At 34.3% G+C, this 21,837-nt stretch overlaps 2 protein-coding genes and 1 long non-coding RNA gene across 3 annotated transcripts; 2 read left to right on the forward strand and 1 right to left on the reverse strand.

Moving 5' to 3' along the window:
• Nucleotides 1-3,998: 3,998 nt before the first annotated feature.
• Nucleotides 3,999-4,579, reverse strand: LOC122313731. The gene is made up of 3 exons (XR_006243476.1): nt 4,417-4,579; nt 4,249-4,315; nt 3,999-4,078 (listed from the first exon to the last, which is right to left on the reverse strand). It is a non-coding gene; the product is annotated as an uncharacterized LOC122313731 (long non-coding RNA).
• A 6,508-nt stretch (nt 4,580-11,087) lies between these two features.
• On the forward strand, nt 11,088-14,457 carry LOC122313730 (WAT1-related protein At4g08300-like). Its single transcript, XM_043128921.1, has 7 exons — nt 11,088-11,389; nt 11,555-11,617; nt 12,314-12,430; nt 12,887-13,133; nt 13,252-13,410; nt 13,547-13,698; nt 13,777-14,457. The coding sequence occupies exons 1-7, from the start codon at nt 11,172-11,174 to the stop codon at nt 14,018-14,020; spliced, it is 1,200 nt and encodes a 399-aa protein (XP_042984855.1). The 5' UTR covers nt 11,088-11,171; the 3' UTR covers nt 14,021-14,457.
• A 2,308-nt stretch (nt 14,458-16,765) lies between these two features.
• LOC122313440 (gamma-glutamylcyclotransferase 2-3) lies at nt 16,766-20,896 on the forward strand. Its single transcript, XM_043128447.1, has 8 exons — nt 16,766-17,071; nt 17,159-17,235; nt 18,013-18,066; nt 19,848-19,904; nt 19,983-20,023; nt 20,120-20,191; nt 20,367-20,446; nt 20,582-20,896. Exons 1-8 carry the CDS (start codon nt 16,963-16,965, stop codon nt 20,659-20,661), a joined length of 570 nt encoding a protein of 189 aa, XP_042984381.1. The 5' UTR covers nt 16,766-16,962; the 3' UTR covers nt 20,662-20,896.
• Nucleotides 20,897-21,837: the final 941 nt, after the last annotated feature.

The following is a 21,837-nucleotide window of genomic DNA, read 5'->3' on the forward strand; positions in this document are numbered from 1 at the left end:
CCTCATTATTAAACTTTACATATACAAACCTTCTTCACAATCAGCATAACTAATTAGAAGAAGAGAATTTTTTTTGTAAATTGATAAGGTTGCTTCACATGAACTTAACACTACATATGTGCATTTCTCTTCCAGTGAATTAGCAAACACTAATCACTTTGTAATCTCGCAAGTTAGACCTTATAACCAATTAAAATTGCAAGAAATTCAAGCCCATGCAAAAGCATTAGTAGTGTATACTGTAAAGGCTTTGTATTGAAGTATTGATTTGAGTTTCCAAGCCAATAAATTATATAAATGGTTTCAAATTTATATCCTATGGGAGATAAAAGAAATTAATAAAACACATGAACTCAATCAATGACAGGAGCAGAAACTAAGTGAACCTAACCCAACAATAAAGGCACAATCATCAACTTGGCATGAAAGAAAAATCTAAGGAAATACAGAACATAAATGTGGGGGAAAAGGTCTCTAGGTAGAGTCACATTGTCATCTCTCCAATTAAAAATAAGCCCAAAAAAGACATCATGAAGCAGAGAAATGGTCCGGCACACCAATTACACCATCCATGTTATTATCTTTCATAAAATTTGTAAGGACTTTTTCAACCTAATATCAATCAAATATTACCCTTGGTAAACAAAACAAAAAAAAAAACCATTCTCATCTAAATGAGCAATATTGATATGGGCATCAATTTTTTCAGTACTATCAAGTTTTTGGATGAATGGACTATATTGCTCAAAATTTATAAAGACAAGATCTATTAGAACGTACTATGTATTTAGGGACTAAAAACTTAGTTTATTCTTGTTAATTTAAGCAAAATTAACACAACATTCTTTCTGTTATTAGACTCATAGAATAAGCAAAATCAAAATAAAAATCTCTGCAATATATGGTTTTTTTTGTAGTGAGAACATTAACAAAAACAATTATGGCACAGCTCATATATAAAACTTTAATATTAAGCTAGCATAATATGAAGTAAATGACTAACAATATATTACCCAACATCTACTTTCAAATACATAACATACAAGAAATATCACTCGAGTTATAAAAGCTACGTGTCCTTTATATATAATTTTGTGTATAAATCCATCATAAAAGGAGCCATTAAAGATAATGAGAGCAAAATTTTTTGAAATTATAGTTCATATAGATCTGAATTGGGAGTGCTTATTAATTGGCTAAAGAGAGGAAAAGGAAGCAAAGGAAAAATGCTAGAAAATCAAAGGAAAGAATGAAGAGAGGTGGGGGAAGATAAGGAGATTAAAGTAACCCAAATGTCATAAAACATTTCCTATGGAGGGCAAATAATGAATCATTATCAACTAAAGTAACATTTGAAGAAAAATGTTAGTAAAAACCCCTACTGTCCAATCTCTAGTTGAGAAGAAGAGACAATAATACATGTACTATGGACATGTATAGATCACTTGCAATATTTGGGCAATTGCAAGTAGTAAGCTGCAGAAGTGGGAGTTAACATGGCAGATTTTACAGAGTTATGGATGAATGTTATCTTTGTTTAAAAAGAATAAATTAATTATGTGATGCACATGTAAAAATTTAGTGTTGTAAGGTGCATGAGAGAAAATGTCTTAAATACACACAAACAAGATAAAGCAGCAACCAAAGATTCAAGGTCAACAAGAAGCTCAAAACTTACAAACAACTCTCTTTTGTTCTTTAAATCATATAACATCAGATTAACAAGTCTTGAGTTTCATATTGAACTTGGTTTCCATTTATTTAAGGTGTGATTCTATCTTCTTCTTCTTCTTCTTCTTCTTCTTCTTCTTTTTTTTGGGGGGAGGGGTTTGGGGTGTGAATCTTTTGCTCTTTTCATAATTTGTTAACTATAGACAACAAGGGCTGTTGGTGTTTCTTGCGCTAATTTGCTTGCTTGTATTTGGAGAATAATATAGGTCAAAATTGGAACTTTGGGTCAAAATTGGAACTTTGGAAGCTATGAGGAGATTTTGTTGGGATTTATAGAACCATATATGATCAACAAATAAATTTAGTCAGGCATTACAAGTACACCCAAAAAACAAAAAAAATCTGGAACACACATCAGGAACTAAATAAGTACATGAACATATTTGAGCAAATATATTATAGAAGTTGGCTTAGTCTTATTTTATACTCCACTTGCCAATACAATGACCCCACTTAAGCTAAACATGCTAACCCAACACAAGCATCTCAAAAATACCTTGCTCTCCATCTCAAACTTTTGAAATTCATTCAGATTTTACCTCAAGTAAGAAAATAAAGTCACCCAACATCACTTACACACACAACAGCTGAAATAGATGTAATTAATTACTTTAATATTTGAAAACGTGGCATGCCATAAGAGGAAACAGCAAAACCTGGATTATAACAGATATTTCTGAGATTTCAACACTACACTCTTGAAATAAATCTTTGTGTCATTTGGTTAAGCATTTCAATGGGCATGAATTAACAAATAAGCATTTCAATGGGCATGAATAAACAAATTCCTGGTGATCCTGAAGTTATTGAAGGTACTTTGTATGTATATAACTTGTAAGGCATCAATCTTATGTTTTAAAAAGATACTATAATAAGATGATCCATCTTAAGCAATAAACAACTAATTGGGATGTGACATCTTTTTTAATTATAATTCCTTTCTTGTTTATTCGGTACCTTGTATGGGAAGATTTGATGAAAAGGTTTCTTGTCTTCATCTTTATCATGTACTCAACATATATAACCAAAAAGAAGGTCATTGGTTTTAACATTAATTTTATAATCCAAGTACTCCAAGGAACATATAAATATTTCTACAACAAAATTATTTATAGGATCGAATGCTAGCTAGCTAGATCATGTATGTAGCACAAGGTTTGACTAAAAACATTAAAAATTGCTCCCTCCTAACAGACATCAACAGAAAAGACATATAAATAGAATGTTTCAAACCTGTGATCACATGAATTAATGAGTTAATTGCTCTTTGAAAATTAGGGTAGTGGAAAATGAGACATTTGAAATCACAACAATTTAAATTCAAAGACAACATCATCTTCCTTAGCCATTATATCAGTTTTATATAAAATAAAAAAAAAAATTGTTGAATTGACTTCTATATCTGGTATCCCACCAACATATTTGCCCCAAACAGTTTTTTCATTTGCACAAAAGTGACATCCCAGGTTTGCTACTTTCATACTGCACCCACCCAACACAGAGAAGCTAAATAAATAGAAGTATTTGCATATTATTGAAGTTAGTTTAATGTGATGTTATTTTTCAGAAATCAATTCATATTATGTCTAAGTTTACTATGTTTAGTCTTTACTATTATTAGCTAATCCTGGAAGTTGTCTTTCTGATTTAAAGATGTTGTGAGTCTCAATGTAAGTATATATATCAGATTATTGAGAAATGAAGAGCCAGAACACTTAGAATCAATCTTCATGTTCTAGATTGAAGTTTCTCTCAAAACTGACTCTGTTTTGAATCTGTTATTATCAACACAGATTCATTAATCTTGGGGCTATTAAATAAATAAAAATCAGAAAAAGGCAATAAGTTCTATTAAATTCCTGCCAATTTTGGTACCACTATATTCAGAATTTTGTACCATCAATATTTTGCAAGATTTTCTTCATGACTTTCTGCTTACATCCACCACAATGGATGTTAACTTTGAGAACAGATTTTTGCATGCACAAGCAAGCCAAAAAAAAAAAGCATAAAGCATAGGTAAATACCATTGAAATGGAATCAAATACCAAGATAATTAGCTATTATTGGCTCTGGGTATAACATGGGGCTATTAGAAGGAGGACATAAGATAAAATGCATCCAAACACGATACAATGCAGAACAAGTTCATTCAGAACATGTAGAAATAAGCAAATTTTCATATACATGGAGAACATTAATAGGATCATTATACTTGAAAAATATTAATAAAATCAGAAAAGAAACAACTAAAACTGAAAAATACATGTCCATACACAAATACAATACTATTGAATCCAGCCAAAAAATTTTCAACAAGACCCCCTACAAGCTCGAACATATCTTGCTGAAAATAAAATAGAATTATTTAGCATTCAACACCAACAACAGATCAAAATGTGATGCAAAGATGTGTGCGGAAAGGTAAAAACAGAGAGGGTAGAGTCTGTGTGCGCTTGAGTAAACCAGAACAGGGAGGGTGAGATCAGAGAGTGGGAAGGTTGAGAAAAAGCTTACCAGCGTGAAGAGAACTACTGGAGACGACACTACAGAGATTCGATCAACCAAGATAAACAAAATGGTTCTAGGGTTCAAATCGCACAATCACAAAATCAGAAATAGGGTTCAATTTGATCACAAAAACGGTAGAGAGAGGAAGAGAGAGTGAAAGAGAGAATGGCTCACCGAGAGGAGGTGGTCGACGGCGAGAGTCCACGTCCACCTGAGGGTTTGTCGCACGGCAATGAGAAATAAGAAAAAAAATGTAAGAATGAAAATCGGAGGAAAAATCGAAATGGTCAGTTGCAGTAAGAATGAAAATGAAGAAAGGAGAATCGGGATATCTGAGTGTACGAGGGAAAATCGAAGGGGAGAGGTGGAGAGAAATTAAAACTGGCGCTGCCACTTTTAAAAGATATTCCCAACGATTTAAGTTTTGCTGTAATTAAATATATACCACTTGCAGCCATTTTTTACGTTGTAAAAAGTTTAAAATTGATGCAAAAGTCCAGCCTAGATAATGTGGCGAATTTTTTCGTTACAAAAAATAAAAAAAGTCGCTGCAAAAAACTAGTTTCAAAACTTATGCTAAAATGCAGCGGCAACATTAAAATCACTGCAATTGATAACCTGTTGCAGCGATTTTATTTCCAACAATCTTAAAATCGCTGCAAAAGATCCTTTTTCTTGTAGTGAGGTTTTGATATCGAAGAATATGGATATTAACCGTTCGATCGGTACTAATACCCGTTTAGACGATTAATATATTATTCGACTGAAAAATATGGTGGATCAATGAACAAATCTTTGACAGGAGGGGAAAATATGTTCGAAGGCATCTACAGTACGTTTGAACATGACCATAATTATTATTTATTTTGATGTCAAAACAATACCTTAATTAATTATGGATAAATATTTTATTTATATTAAAAAATAATAGTTAAAGAATATATAGAATAAAGATCAATAATTAGTTTAGAAAAGGAAAAAATAATTTGTAATTAAATTAATTTTACAAAACAATGAGTGTCCATACAAAAAACTAAAAAAAAAAAAAAACCAAAAGATACGTATATACACTATTGCCCCAATTCTCAAACCACCGAAGATTCTAGCTAGGCGTATCTTCATTTGTGCCACCCAAGTCCTGATTGTCAACTAAATTGTGGTGCTGCTAGCCATCTCTATACATAAGTCAGAGATAGCATTCCGAATTTTCGTACTTATTGCATCAATCACCTCTACTATCTATGCTTAGATCTCTGCACGCAATATATATATAATCTCCTCACAAATATCAGTACACGATGCCTCCTATGTAGAGGTCTCACTTAATACGCTATGATCTCTCGGGTGTGCATCTCCCTGAGTCTCGACCTTCTCCATAATGGGAGCACGATGACGAAATTTCAAGTATCCTGTGCTATGTGACATGGTCAAGGAGTTGATCGGTTTAATCGGCCCCCAAACACGTTCAACAACATCTAGCAAGATCCCATCACTAACAAAAATTGTGTCATTGGAACCCCAAAGGGCAATATATCTATTATAATTTAGTGGGTCTCTGATTGAATTCTAGCAAAGATCTAACTCTCTATGTTGATAGGCTCTCTATAAGCGATGTGTATCATAAACCGTGTTCGATCCATGCCAGTCTCGGTCTTGTGCTACCAAGGATTAATATGTAGTATATATATTGTCATATTATATATTGTGATATATACTATGTAGTATCATACAGTGATATCACTATCACAGTATTTATAGTATTATGATATATATATATATATGATATAGTATCGTTTAGTGATATATGATACTATATTATCATGTAGTGATATCACCATATCAAAATATATATGAAAGTTTGCAAGTATATACTATAGTATTGATTTCTATGTCTTTATTTGATTTTTTAATATAGTCTTTTGTCCTTTTGTATTATAGATTTTTAATATAGATATAGTGATTTATATGTAGTGTGTAATATAATAATATGCAATATAAGTAAAATTAAACGTTTCAGCGTTTATGCTACTTGTTTGAACGCTTATATTACTGTTTGAATACATTATAATGGGGAATTATATGTTCGAACACCACCTACAGTGTTGGCGCGAGTACATTATAATGGGGAATTATACGTTCGAACACCACGAACGGTGTTGGCACCAATGGGAACTAGTGGCAGGATTGTTTCCCACCAAACAACATAGAGCGTGAAACCATTCAAATGGTTATTGGATTGTGTTCAAACGTGAAAATTTTGAAAAGCAAGAAGAAGTTCAAGTGTACAAAATTTTCTCTAACTTTAAAAATGTTCCAATAGAAAATCAGAAATTAGACGCCCAAGTAATGAGTTCACACGTAGCAATATTGCTACGTGTGAACTCATTACAGTGACTTTTGTTGCCATAATAAGTCCAAATCTACAGCTACCCTCAGCGCTCCCAGCAAAATTACATAAACCTCTCTCTCTCTCTCTCTCTCTCTCTCTCTCTCTCTCTCTCTCTCTCTCTCTCTCTCTCTCTCTCTCTCTCTCTCTCTCTCTCTCTCTCTCTCTCTCGATTTTCTAAAGAGAGCATTAGAAAGAGGGAGTGAGATAGAGATAGATATAGAGGGTGAGAGGCTAGAGATCAGAGAGAGTATTTTTTTTTTTCCCAAGTTAGAGATTTCGGTTCTCTTACCTTGGTAAGGTTCTTGAAATTTTTCTATGACTTTACTCGTGTAATATTTTTTTTTATTTAATAATTTCATAATATTTCCTAAATGTGTTGTAGGTAATTAGTGGTGTATTATGTTGATTTGGATTTGCGTTTAAGGTAAATATTACCATTTCAGTAAACAATTGTGTTGGATTATATATAGTAGTATTCAAAATTAATTGGTACAACTATGAGTAATTTATATTATAAGTGACGTAGTGGTTTATTAGCATTGTTTATAATGAAAAACGTGAAATTAATTACTATCATTTTTTTTTTTTTTTGTAATGCTTAGGAAAAATATTTTTCTCTTAGTGCATGATGAAAGTGTTGGTTATTGGTTAAATAAAAGTTTAAGTTAGTGAATGTTGAGTATCTTCCCACATTCGTGTTCAATTTTGGAAACTGGGTATCAACCGTTTAAATGATATCGCTTACGTACTATTCAAACGTATTTGAGAGATTGTTCAAATGACATAGATATACATTCAAACAGTAACACATATTACAGACAGAGAATATAAGATAGTAAGCTGGCTTGAACCTCTTACAAAAAAATAAAGTACCATATATATTAGATTTAAAAAAACCCTAAAATCTAATTCACCTATCATCTCTACTCTGTCTGCCTCCATCATTCTCTTCTTCTCCTCCTCCTCCTCCTCTTCCTCCTCTTCTTCTTCTTGTTGGATCCTCCACTCTCATTCTTGAAGTGTGGCCGTGGATTCTTTTTAAATCCTAAAATCTAATTCACCTATCATCTCTACTCTGTCTCCCTCCATCATTCTCTCCTCCTCCTCCTCCTCCTCCTCTTCTTCTTCTTGTTGGATCCTCCACTCTCATTCTTGAAGTGTGGCCGTGGATTCACAAACCCACAAACATTCATGGTTGTAGTTCTTTGCCCAGACCCACGACTATGCCATGGTCTTGCAGTGGCCGTGATTTTCTTGCCGTGTGTTTAACTATTTGTACTTTGTAATTTTTTTGGTAAAATGTTAGTATGACTCCCAAATATGCCCACTCATATATTTTAATTTTTTAATTTTTGTAATGGTTAATAAAGTGACTATTAGTGAATTTTTATTTTATTTTTATCTTTTTTTAATGATTAAGGATGTTTAAAAAATGCTTAAAAGGGAAAAAGAAAAAAGAAAAGAACCATTTGCACTGATGTGCATATTTGTGGTGCACATGATTTGGTCTACACCCTAGCAATGTCCATTTCTTGGATTTGTTGTTAGATGATAGATCTATGGATCTATAGATGTGTTGTTATTTTTTGATTGTTTTCATCAATTTTTTTAGCTTTTTCCAATTGTATTTCGTTGGGGTCAGCGTGGGAAGGGTGGAGAAGGCGGTCCTCCAACATCCAAACTTGGGTACCCACCCACGAGGGGCGATGATGAGATCCAGGGACCCAAACTGTCCCTCCCGCACATGCGGAGGCGGGGGGTGGGACCGGGGCATACACCACATCTGGGGATGTAGGTAGCACCCCTAGTTTGTTATGAGTCCATGATATATATATATATAAACTTCATTTGGTTGGGATATTGAAGACGATGATGATGGAATATGAGTTGCATGGACATTATTATAGTTATATATCTTAACTTGAGAGAAATAAAGTTACTTACGTATTTGAGCCTAGTTATAATGGACGACAAATATTAATGTATTGTAATATGAATTGAACTCGTGACAGTTTAGTATTAATATTGACCGAATCTTGGACGTTTCATCCATGCATGGCGGCTAATTAATTAGGATAATAACGTTCACTGAATTAATCTAATGTGATGGATGCATGCATGCAATATATTTACAATAAGATTAGAAAGCTGTAAATCTTATTTTGTAAGCATTCAATACACCGCTGATGTAGATCAAGCGTTTTACAATATTAGTGATTTTAAAAAATGATTGATGTTTTAGTTTTTTCTTCTAAAATCGAATGGGTCTTACAACATGCAAGTAATGTGTCAAAGTACACACCAACTTATACGTAACAAAATTCTTTTTATATAACTTATCATGACACATCGACCGGCCACATGATATATACGTCCAATAATATTAAATCGTCATCATGTACGTACAGGGAACCAAAAACAATTGTCTCTTTATGAATCCTCACATGATATATATATATATAGCTACTAGCAGTACTGTTTGACATGATATTTCTCTGTCTAGTGCATCTCATTCTCTACAAGGTGGGATTCGACCAACTTGATGTACGTATTTCTCGTTGGAATCCAAGTATGAAAGCACCGGCCAACTTCGATTCTCCTAAACTTAGTTTGTCTCCCATATATTGTTTGTGCTCATTAATTTGGAAAGTTGATTCATCATGTACTGGTGAAAATCTCCTTTAGTGATCTATATCTTTATATAAATATGTATCTGTATATATATTATATTTTCACCACAGTGGGTTCTTGTAATACTCCGGATTGCTCGAGATTATAGATCGAATACAACTACTAATTAGTAAATAAAAAGTTCTTGTTCTTTATAATAATGATTCCAAGTCGTTCTAATTATAAAATTGACTAGTCTTTTCAAGATATCTACATTAGTTAGGGATTATATATATACATACATACATGCATACCTACACATCATGTATGCATATATATATGGAAGTCAAGCTGCATACCGTAATTAACTTATGTGTTTATATTAATATATGATAGAAAAACTTGTAGATAAAAGAGATACATAAATTGACTCATCATGCATCATTCCAATTAATAGCAATTCGGACTAGTTTAATTTATAGTTATAATAATTAAGCTGAGTAGTTAACGAATGTTTTAAAAAAATGCTTGATTAATTTGTGGGATTATTAATGTTATTCTCCCTTTAATTTGTATAAGTAGCTAATTGAAAGTCAAGAAATTAAAGAGAGTGACAGACGAGACAGTTAATCTGATATTGTGTTTGGATGGCTGCCTAGTCGACACTTCATGAATGTAGTTAAAGTTCATGAACATGTATATATATATATATATATAAGCTGGTTATCTTGTTTTTCTCTTCTTTTGGATGAGTATAAGTTTGGAAAATTACTACAGCCACGTCATCATGAACATGATCCCCAAGTGAATTTGAGGTCAACTATATATTGAGTAAAATCCACATGAAGTGATCAGTACTGGTTCGCCGAGCTCAGCATGACTCAAAGCCAATATCTGATTTTATAGAAATTAAACATTAATGGTGCATCGATCCAGCTGTCCATATTAATCTTCGCAAGCATGTGCATGCAGCATGCCTAGTACCGCAAAAACATCACACGTACTTCCTTACATCATCACGGTAAAGCACTCAACCTAATTTCTAATTGGTGGCCATTAATGAATCGAATCCCTGCCCGCTTCCCATATAATATATATATATATATATATATATATAAGAAATAAGACGAATAAAAATTATTATTATCTCAGAGATCCACGTACGTATATACTCTTCCCTGATCGATCTCTTTATATATTAACTCAATTTATTTTCTTTACAGTGATTACAAGAATAATAGAGGAATATTTTCATTCCGATATATATTTCTTAGAATTTTATGTTTCAAACACTTTCTACCGTTCAAGATAGAGTTAGACAAGCATATCACAAAATCACTACTTGCTCAAAAAATTTAAGTTAAAAAAGTTAATTATTTGTATTATATTTTAACATTTTACCTTACGTGTAAGTGGAACAAATTCTTTTTCAGTGAGTAAGCTCAACACGTAGAATATTTAATTAAAAATTGAATGGAGTATAGAGCCATTCTAAATTTTATGATTTTCAATTAGACTGATTGAAGTGTTATATTTTAAAGTAGTTTTTCATTAAAGTGGTTAATTTACGTATGAAATCACTTAATTAAAAGTATTCCACGTCATTTGATATGATTGAAGATGACGAAATTAAAGATGAGAATAGTATTGATCCTTAGAATTATATGTGATGCTGGTTTTGTACAACGCAAAAGGAGTAAAGAAAGAAAAATAGTCGATGCATGTAGTTAATGGATAAGGGAATTATCTGAGAGACAGGAAATGCCTTGGAGAGGTATTGGAGCCGTGAATAATGGGAGTCAGACATTTTTTTAACTTTTGTCCCGTCTATATAAGCAGGCACTCTCATTTTGTTGCTGACAGAGATATATAGATCAGAGACAAGCGATCGTCTGTGTGTGAGAGAGAGTGTGTATCAGACGTCAAAGAGATGGAAGACAAAAGGGTTGCGGGGGTCATGTCTTGCCGATTAGCACTAAGAAAGGCGAAACCTTACTTGGCCATGGTCTCCTTGCAGTTTGGATATGCAGGAATGTACATCGTCTCCATGGTCTCTTTGAAGCGAGGCATGAGTCACTACGTCCTTGCAACTTACCGTCACGTAGTTGCCACGATATTGATTGCTCCCTTTGCAATTGTTTTTGAAAGGTACTCTCTCTCTCTCTCTCTCTCTCACACACACACACACACACACAAACTATACACACGCACGCACGCACTTTTGTGGGGCATCATCATCTTCCTCTCCAATATGTTGCGATAGAAATATAACCAATTAATTATATATGTTGTTTTCTTCTGTTCTTTTTACAGGAAAATACGACCAAAAATGACTCTGCCGATCTTCCTAAGAATTGTGGCGCTCGGTTTCTTGGAGTAATGCTCTAAATACCTTGTTTATATATATATATATACATAAATGATTCTACATGCATGTACGTCTTTGAGTATCAGTGATTGATAGAACGTATACATATGCTTAGTTTTTTGCCAAGTGATCGCAATATTAATTAGATTAACGCATATTCTTATTTTCTGATAAAGAATGCATATAAAAAACCAACTTTTGATTGTTGCGAACACCAACTGGAAGGATCGGGTTAGCAAGAGAACCTTACACCATTTTATGTATATCTTCACTGATTACTGGCGACTGAACAATATTCTTCTATCTTACTGTAGGGAGGCCAAGAGAAAATAGGGAGTGAAGTGCAGATCATATATATAATTAATCTTAGTTTAAGTTTTCTTCTTTCTTTCTTTCCTTTTGCCTTGGATATTGTTTTACTTAGAGAGAGAATCTGCCATTTCAAAGGAATGACATCACTTAAAAATCGTAGCATTCTGCATGAACTGATGCACATACATATATAACAAAAAGAGTGATATTTTGCAAATTCGGCCAGTTGCTCAACAGAATGTAATAGTTACAACTTATATTTCTATGGGAAGTTTGATTCTTTTTTTGACAATGAAAGTCAACTGTTAGCCAGAAAATTAAGAGCCAACAAAACATTTAAAGGCCTATTAATATTAATGCTGGTATACATGCTAATCATTATAACCATGCAGGCCGGTGCTTGATCAGAACTTCTATTATCTGGGAATGAAGACCACCTCAGCAACATTTGCATCTGCCGCTGTCAATATGCTCCCCGCCATAACCTTCATAATGGCGATCATGTTCCGGTACAAGCTGTTTAATTCAACTCATGTCTCATTCATATGGTAAATGTAAAGTTACTTTTAGCGTTAGGAGCCAGCAACTGACCGGGGACATGCACTACCACATGGGGCCACAAAACATATACCATTTCTAGTGGTCCAGAAGGCTAGCTGCGCTAACTAATCATCATTTTGCATTCACCAATGATCTAATGAAATTATAATATTCTCTTGAAAATTCTGAAAACAAAAGAGGCCGTGTGGTCAGGTCATGTTTCACTTTTCCCGGAATATTCACGCTGGATTTTGATGTGACCTGGCTGGTATTAAATTGTTGCAAGTTGCAAAAGTAAAAAGGCCAGGCGAGAAATTTTAATGGGAAAGAAACTGGAAAAACAAACTTCCATATATATGCCTTTATCAGTAATGATTGCAGACCGGGATATATAATGTGCAATCTATCATTTTGTCATTAATCAGGTTAGAGACAGTGAATTTCAAGAAGTTACATAGTGTAGCCAAGGTGGTGGGCACAGTAATCACGGTCATGGGAGCCATGGTCATGACTTTGTACAAAGGCCCCATCATCGATTTCATGAAGGGGAGAGGGCATGAAAGCCACCACAAAACCAGCACCCAGTCCTCCGGGGATGATCAGCATTTGGTCACCGGCACCTTAATGCTCCTAGCCAGTTGCAGTAGCTGGGCCGGTTTCTTCATATTGCAAGTGCGTAAAGTAGCTAGTAAATCTTAGTGTTAATTTGTAATCCATGATTTTTACTTACATTTTTTTTTTTTTTTTGGTGAAATTAATATTTGAGAATTGTGGTCCTTGTGATTCTCAGTCATTTACGTTGAAGAAGTACCCGGCTGAGCTATCTCTCACAGCATGGATATGCTTAATGGGCATGGTGGAAGGTGCAATCGTGACGCTTGTGATGGAACGTGACCTCACTGTCTGGGCTATTGGCTGGGATTCAAGGCTCATTGCCGCTGTTTACTCTGTAAGCACCAATTAATTAAGTTGTAGCATAATTAACAAAAGTACTAAAGACATCGAGCTATGGGCAACGTTAATGCATGCATATTTCAAGTACACTACAAATTAATTAAGCCTGCGGCCTTCTGTAATATCTGTAGGGGGTAGTTTGCTCTGGAATCGCATTTTATGTGCAAGGAATTGTAATCAGGGAACGAGGCCCTGTGTTCGTCACGGCTTTCAGTCCACTGCTCATGATCATCACTGCCGTTCTAGGCCTCATCGTTTTAGCCGAGCAAATCCACCTTGGAAGGTATATACGTACATATATATAATATATATGTGTTGATTCAAGACACGTAATGCGTTTGTTGATGTGCATGTGCTACAGTGTAATTGGAGCCATTGTCATAGTACTGGGGCTTTACACAGTGGTGTGGGGTAAAAGCAAAGATCTTCCAAACTCAGAAGGTATCGTAGCCGATGAGAAAGGAACCTCCCAGGAGTTGCCAATCACAGTCGACACCAGTGCTAATATATCATCATCAATCGCCAGTATTGATCACAACAACAAAGATGTAGTTGCTGCCGGGGTGTCAAATATTCCAGTAGCATTAACAGTCCCACATCACTAGGGTTCTTTAATTTGAGAGACTGATCATTGATTATCATTGATTATGTACAAATCATGGTGAATCTTTCTGATCTTCGTCTCCAAGTAAGACTCATGCATGCATATATATATATATATATATATATATATTAATGCATGCGTGGGGGCTTTAAATATATATATGTATGTTTTGAATTTTGAAGTTCGTCGAGATCGATTACTATAGAATCGATTACGACGAATGTGAGACACGAAAATAAGCGATTATAACTATTATATATGATATTATGTACCCTAAGGTTTGGAATATTTGGATCCTCCATTTTCTTTTTATCCTATTTTTGTTTCTTTGGCCAAGTTCTAATATTCTTAAAAATTGTGCCTTACACACGCACGAAAGATGATGAATCTAGAATATATGTATGGAGATCAAGAATATTGGATATTTTGCCTGTGTTATGTTGGCATCTGATCATATATATTCAATGAATAACATTCCATATCACACGATCGAGCTCTAGTTGGAAAATGAGTTTCAACTAATTAATTTCAAGGCATGTGATCCTGATGAGTTTGCATTAGGGATCAATTGAATATTATACGTATTGCCAAGGTATCCTTTTTATGAAATATTTGCAATATTGGCTAGAGAATTGATACATATTTCCAAAATATCTTTTCTTTTTCTTTTTCCTTTCCCTTTTCATTATTTACGTTTTTGTTTTTCATTCTTTTATTTAAAATATTAAAAAATAATTACTTTTTTTCTTTCTTTCTTCTTTTTTTTTTTTTTTGTATGAAAGAGGTATCCCATCTCATATGTGTTAGATAAATAACTAAGATATAAGTCTAGAAACAAACACTTTTTCAAAATGAAAAGGAAAATAGGATTTTAAGAATTTTGTAAAATTCAACCAAATTTCTAGATTGAGGCGATCAAGAAGTCTGATTTCTAGTGTAATTGTACGTACAAGAGCAATATGCTACTATTCATTTTAGATCTTGTCATCCTCAATTACACTTGTTAACATGGTCTATTTAAAATACCTTCATATATCAGTCATTTAAACGATAGTCGCTTAAAATATGTCACAGAACAAGTAAAGTAGATGGATATCTACCCTCACCTAGACAGGATGACATATATTTTCCATCTGCTTTCGGCCCTGCACGGGCATGCATCGGTTTCACAGGCGGATTTTCCCAACCACCATCTGATCACAATGCCCAAAAACCACTAACAAAGCCTATGCCTAATTTCCCCTTTACATTTCTTCTCATCCATAGAAACTTCTCATTAGATCGATCGACCAGGATAAAGGACCAACATGTGCATGATGATCTGTATGTTACAATACTCAACTTGAACCTTGAGGGCCCAATTTATGCATGGCCTTAACCAAAGAGATCCACAGCACCTACCTCAACCAAAGAGAGAGGGGCCACGGCCGTGGCCGGTGGATCACTGCACAAATCTAGGTTGTGGATCTACTTGGATCTATGGATGAGGAGGAAAGGGATGATGTAGGCAAGAGATAAAAATGAAGGGGAGAGAGGCCAAAAATCGGTTTTATACAGAGCAATGTTAAATATAATCATGACCTATACAAGCGTCGTGCATGTACTCTTTTTGAAAAATAAATAATCACTATTACTAATAAATTAATTTTTCATGTGGGTCGATTCATATTTACTTATTTTCTTCAAAAGAAATACATGACACTTGTACTCCCTATATCTACTAATATCATTTCTTTTTTATATACGATACAAGGCGGTTGAAAATGTGTCATGTAGATATTTTACACACCATTGACCCATTTGCTAGAGGGGTGAAAAAAATCAGTAAATCGGACCAAATAGGTAGGTGATTCAATATTGGATTTAGTTTGATCCGGTATCGGTTTCATTTTTCTCAAAACTGGTCAAAATTGGTCCGGTTTTGATTTTATATTTTCTAACACCGGACCGAATCAATTCATATATATTTTAATTTTTTATATTGTATAAAATATTTTTTATATAATTTTTATATTATATATAATTATATATAAAATAATTTTATATTATATAATAAATTACTAATTAATATAATATTAAATTTTAAAATCTTATATCACTATAGTCAATTATATTAATAGTTATATTAATACTATCTCACTATATATTATAATATATAATATAATGATATTATATTATATATTATAATATACTATATTATATATAATATATACACTATAATATACCTAAAAAATAAAGCCAAACCATTACACTCCTATACTTGCTTGGCTGGTTTGGTGGGTTAGTTGCTTGTCTGTGCTAATTAGCGGGCTAGCCGGACGATCTAGGAAGTATAATTGAGAATGATACAAAGAGGAGTAGTGCTACATCCAGCTCAAGATGGTTTTGATAAGGTCATTTAATTTTTTTTTAATTTTTTTCATTCACTTTTTTATATTTTTACATTTAAAAAAAATTAAAACATTATTTAAAAACACATTTTTAATCAATTTTAATTTATTTGAATTTCATTTGATCTGATTGATTTAAATTAAAAAATAATAAAAATTTTATTAGAGAATTATAAAAAATTACGTGATAGTTATATCATGCCCCTTTTCGTTGATATGCAAATTAAATGGAAATTAAAAAAATGCAAATAGACTCACGTTTTTCTTTTTTCTTTTTTTGGCTTGGTAGGTTTTCACGCCGTGGTGCGAGTTACTGGTGGAAGCTCGACCACCCTTTCCACGGGCCTCACTTGTATTGGCCTGTGTCAATTGTCAAAGCCTCTTGTACCTATTGCGCTGCCAAACCCACTAGATTGATAGCCTCTCTCTCTCTCTCTCTCTCTCTCTCTCAGAGTGTCCGTCGACGTCTCGTATTCCGTTGGGGAGAGAGAAAGCAGAGAGCCCGAGCGTCATTTAGAAGGAAGATAAAGTGAGAGTGAAAAGGTGGAGAGAGATGGTGGTGTGGGTATTTGGGTATGGTTCTCTTATTTGGAAAGCCGGGTTTAACTACGATCAGCGCCTCGTTGGGTTCATCAAAGGCTATCGTCGTGTCTTCTATCAAGGTCTCTCTCTCTCTCTCTCTCTCTCTCTCTCTCTGTGCTGCGTGTTCTTTATATTTTCCAAGTTTGATGTGGGCCATTACGATTTAGGTAGTACGGACCACAGAGGAACACCAGAGTATCCAGGAAGGACAGTGACATTGGAGCCAGCAGAAGGCGAAGTCTGTGTAAGATTTTTAATTATTATTAATAGGTGTTTCTATGGCTCGAGTGGTAGTAATTGTCAATCGTGCATTGATTGTTCTATCGCAAATCCGTAATGTGAAAGCTGTATCTTATTGGGTTATCTTGCATCGAAGATATATGAGTAATAGTAAAGAAGACATAATCTGTCGTTTTTAATTGATGGATTGTAAATTGTTGGCTTGTTCAGCGATTTACATTGGTCAGAATCCACTGGTTTATTTGGGCACTCTGATATTTAACGGAAGAAGAAAAATCATGGAAATTAGAGTTTTATCATGAAGTAAATTGTTCTATTTTCACCCCAAATTTCGTGAGTAATCTAAATTGTGAGTTTTGTGTCTCTTGGGTGGTTGTGTCTACTCAATTGTCTCGGTAATTGCGGCAGGCTTCCGTCAAGTTACAGGAAGAATAGGCATCGGAGAAAACATTTCACTAATAGAAAAGCATATCCCATGATCAACAGAACATAGAAGTCTCCTATCGTTCAATTCAGCGTGTTATTCATGTTTCCATAGGAATAAAATTACTACTTTGGCATATAGGGGAGAGGAAAGAACTGTCTGATATTTACATTTTTTTATAGTTGATGGAATTTCTTTCGTGAATAAGCAATCAATTTCCCACTTGAAATTTATTCTTGTATGCCATATCCCAGTTTTATTCTCGACTTCACATAGGTAATTTCCTCATTGTGAAGTCCAAATTATAAATTGAGACACGTGAAAAATAGATAAATTTGTGATTTTGCGAGGTCATAGTGTGGAGTTGCCTACAAGATCTCTACAAAGGAAGATGAAGAAACTGCACTAACGGTACGTTTCTTGAAGTATATTATTTGAACTTTTATCTTAGTTTGGCTGCTAACAAATGTAAAAAATCTTAATCTTATTTTTTTGTCCCATTTGAGACCATCACCTTCCCTTTTCATTCTAATTCTTCAGATTTGATTGCTAATGTTGTTATCTATTATCTTGTTGTTATTGGTATTGTGAGCTTTGTTTGTTTAGTTTTTGGGAAGTTTATTAAAAGCGTAATCTTCCATCTTCTTTGCTAGTACTGAATTTCTTAATTGCTTTCTTTGGGAAAGGATCCCTCACGCTTAGTAGCCATGGAAGTCTATTCCATACTATGAGACAAGGTAAAGTTTAGAAGAACAGCAGGTCAGTAGCTTGGGCTTTCAAGCAGGGAACAAGATTACCGAGTTTTATTAATCCACTGAGAACCTATTTATAAATTTGAGCGCTTGATGTTGAAAACAGATCATTTTCACATTTGTGCACCCACACCAATGCACACGCATATAAAGGTTACACCTTTCCTCACTCTATCATAGGGTTGACCATATAAAGGTTGCACCTTTCCTCTCTCTATCAGAGGGTTGACCGTATGAAGGTTTCACCTTTCCTCTCTCTATCAAAGGGTTGACCATATGAAGGTTGCACCTTTTTTCTCTGTCAGAGGGTTGACCATATAAAGGTTGCACCTTTCCTCTTACATGCTACTCTTATGAGGCTACCCCTTTGCAAAGTCAAGTTTTGCATTCATTCTACTTACTCCTCATTTCTGGTTGCACTCAATCATATCTGTCATGGCCAAATTATACAGGTCCATTTAGGTCTGCTCCTATAGTTCAATTCAATTTGAGATGCACTCAGTTGATGTGGTTATTCTCATTAACGCTGTTATGCGATGCTTTTTATCATCTAATACATGTTACCTGTTAAACGATATATTGCATATTCAATGCAAAAGGGCAGAAATACTATATATAGCTGATCTCCTACTGTCTTTTACCAAGGAAGAAAAAAAAGATCTCCCGCTATCTTAGTGTTTACAACTGCATATATCTGATAGTCATCATCTCTTTCATTTCATATAATTGTTCCTGATAAAAAGGTTTATAGTCATCAACCCTTTTGGTATTTTCCGTCTTAACATTTCTTTTAAGAGTTTTGCTATATACAAGCACAATCGTGTACTAATCTGTGTACCAATACTAATTCATTCATACTTAAAATTTAAATTAACACTGTTTTCAATAAAATTTACTTTTTGACCAATCACATCACATTAGTGTACAGATTAGTGCACAATTATGCTTGCAACTATATTTTTCCTTCTTTTAAAACTAATGAATTGGTTCTCTTTGCCTGTAATTACAAGTTCCTCCTTCTACCACCGAGTGTTCTACTCTTTTGGGGTAAGGTCTTTTCGCAAAGCCCTGCTTATTTCTTATGGCATCCCGGTGCCATCTTCTGCCTGGGAGGGCATTAAAATGATTTGAATCTTGATGAATCCCAATCTCTTGTTATTGACAGACATCCTTTGCGAAAAATCAATTTTTTGAAGCTTGCAATGCACTTATCCCAATCGCTTCTGTAATTTGCTTGAAGATGTTTCAACTATTAATCAATTGGTCCCCTTGATTGTCAGTTTGTTAATTTAATTCTGTGCTCATAAAGATATGCTTACCATGTTTTGCAACCTCACTCGTCAGCCAGAATTTCTTCTCAAGCCCACACTTTGTACTTTCTAATCAATTAATGATGTCACGGTTCGATATATTTAGATTTCTTTCTTTGTAAGTATGCAGCATTTAGAAGTGAGGGAGAAGCAGTATGACAAGAAGGCTTATCTTGATTTCTTCACTGTAAGTTCTACATGTTCGGTGCAAATATTGTAAGGAACCAATTAACTATGTGAGTTAATCTATTGAAATCTGTTTTAGGAAACTACAGCTACAACTCCAGCTGTTTCTGGAATAATGGTGTAAGTGGCAAAAACCTTCAATGACCATGCATTTCATATGTGCATGTTGGATTGCCACAATGCAACCAGGTCAAAACCTAAATTTTCACTTTTTAGGTACATTGCATCTCCAGACCAGAAGCTCAACAGGAATTACTTGGGACCTGCTTCTATTGAGGATATTGCCAAGTACGAATCTTTCAAATGCAATCTAGTTTTTGGCATTTGATGAAAAAGAAAACTTTGCACCAAATCCTGAATTTGATAGATCCGAATACTATCAAATTCATTGAACATGCATAATGGTTCATTTCCTCTGTCACTCGAGTGATTCCTTCATTTGTATCCTTTTCTTTTAAAACAGACAAATAATCCACGCTGAAGGCCCATCAGGTCCCAACAGAGACTACCTTTTCCAACTTGAAAAGGCTCTACTTGAAATGGGTAAGGTTATTCTAAGAACCTACAGCATTTCTACTATTGAATATTTCAGTTTTTCTCTCTTTAACCGGGAAACATTCGCTTACGCTCTTCTTTTCATTTTCTCTTTCTTTTTTCTTTTTATAATTTTCTCTATAGGTTGTAAAGACAAACATGTAATGGATCTTGCAAATGAAGTCAGGCGCATCGTTTCCCAGGGAGAGCTGACTGCTTCATGAAGTCATGAACAAAATGTTTCTATGAACTGGAGTAGCCTTCACATTTTTCAACCAATAGGTTCTAAAATATCATTGGACTTGATTGAGAAAGACAAAAAAGTCGACATGCTAAGAATTTCTCGGCGGATTTCCATTTTTTTAAGTAATAATAATTCTTTATTGACAAGTAAATAGACCCAAGTACACAGGAAGTATTTTATTGAGACGTAATTTTGTAGGTCCCTCTTATGTGAAACTATCATCCCTATCATAAACACTTCGATGCCTGTGCTAAGAGTTAACTCCGTTGAACCGTAAGGTGCATGAACTTTCACCAGAACCAAGGTTGAATGTGCCTTCATGATTTGGTCATGCATTACAATGGCGTTTTTAATATATGCCTTTGTGTCCACAGGTTGAAAAACTCCAGCTTTTACTTGCATCTATTGGTTCACCAAATATCCTTATTGAAACCGGTTATCGTTGCATTTTCATTGCAAAAATCACGAATACAGCATTGACATGCTGACAATAGATGCCTTTCTTAATTCTTAGTGCGACTAGCACTCTTTTAGTTTGAAGCTCAGTTCAAAAATCATCACAATCGGAACAATTAGAGTGAACTTGGGCATTAGATGGAGTTTCAATTGTGGATTTACCGATGTTTAAGGAGCTCGACTAGTGGTGTCGAGGGTGTGGTGGTTTTACTATAGTTGGCTTTAAACACCTTTCATGTTTGTGGTTTCGGTTATAAGTTAGAATTGTTTAGATGTAATTGTAAACGAGATTATGGTGTCCTTTTTGAGTTGGCGGTCACAGAAGGTGGCAGTTCTGGTTTTGGATTGTTTCAGCACCCAAACAACTGTAAACATTTTTCAGTTTCTGTGGCAAATCAGCTTACAACCCATATACAACCATAGAGTACCCTTGAAGTCTTACCCTAAAGGATAAATTTCATAAAGAACTTGGCTTTGAGTCTTCTGACTTGCGCCTCCTTCAAATGCCCGATAAACAAAATGCATTCCATGAACCAGTTTTACTTGCAGAAAGTATATAAATCGAAAATCAATGCTACAGATCTTCTTGAGGGGTTTTCCAATTGTTATCAGTCTCCAAAAAAATCATGGCTCCATCAATGTGACCGAGATACATGTGGGGAGCTCTTTTGGGTGGTAAAATTAATCAAACAGACCCGCC

The sequence above is a fragment of the Carya illinoinensis genome, chromosome 6, assembly GCF_018687715.1.
Source record: "Carya illinoinensis cultivar Pawnee chromosome 6, C.illinoinensisPawnee_v1, whole genome shotgun sequence".
Taxonomy (NCBI): Eukaryota; Viridiplantae; Streptophyta; class Magnoliopsida; order Fagales; family Juglandaceae; genus Carya; species Carya illinoinensis.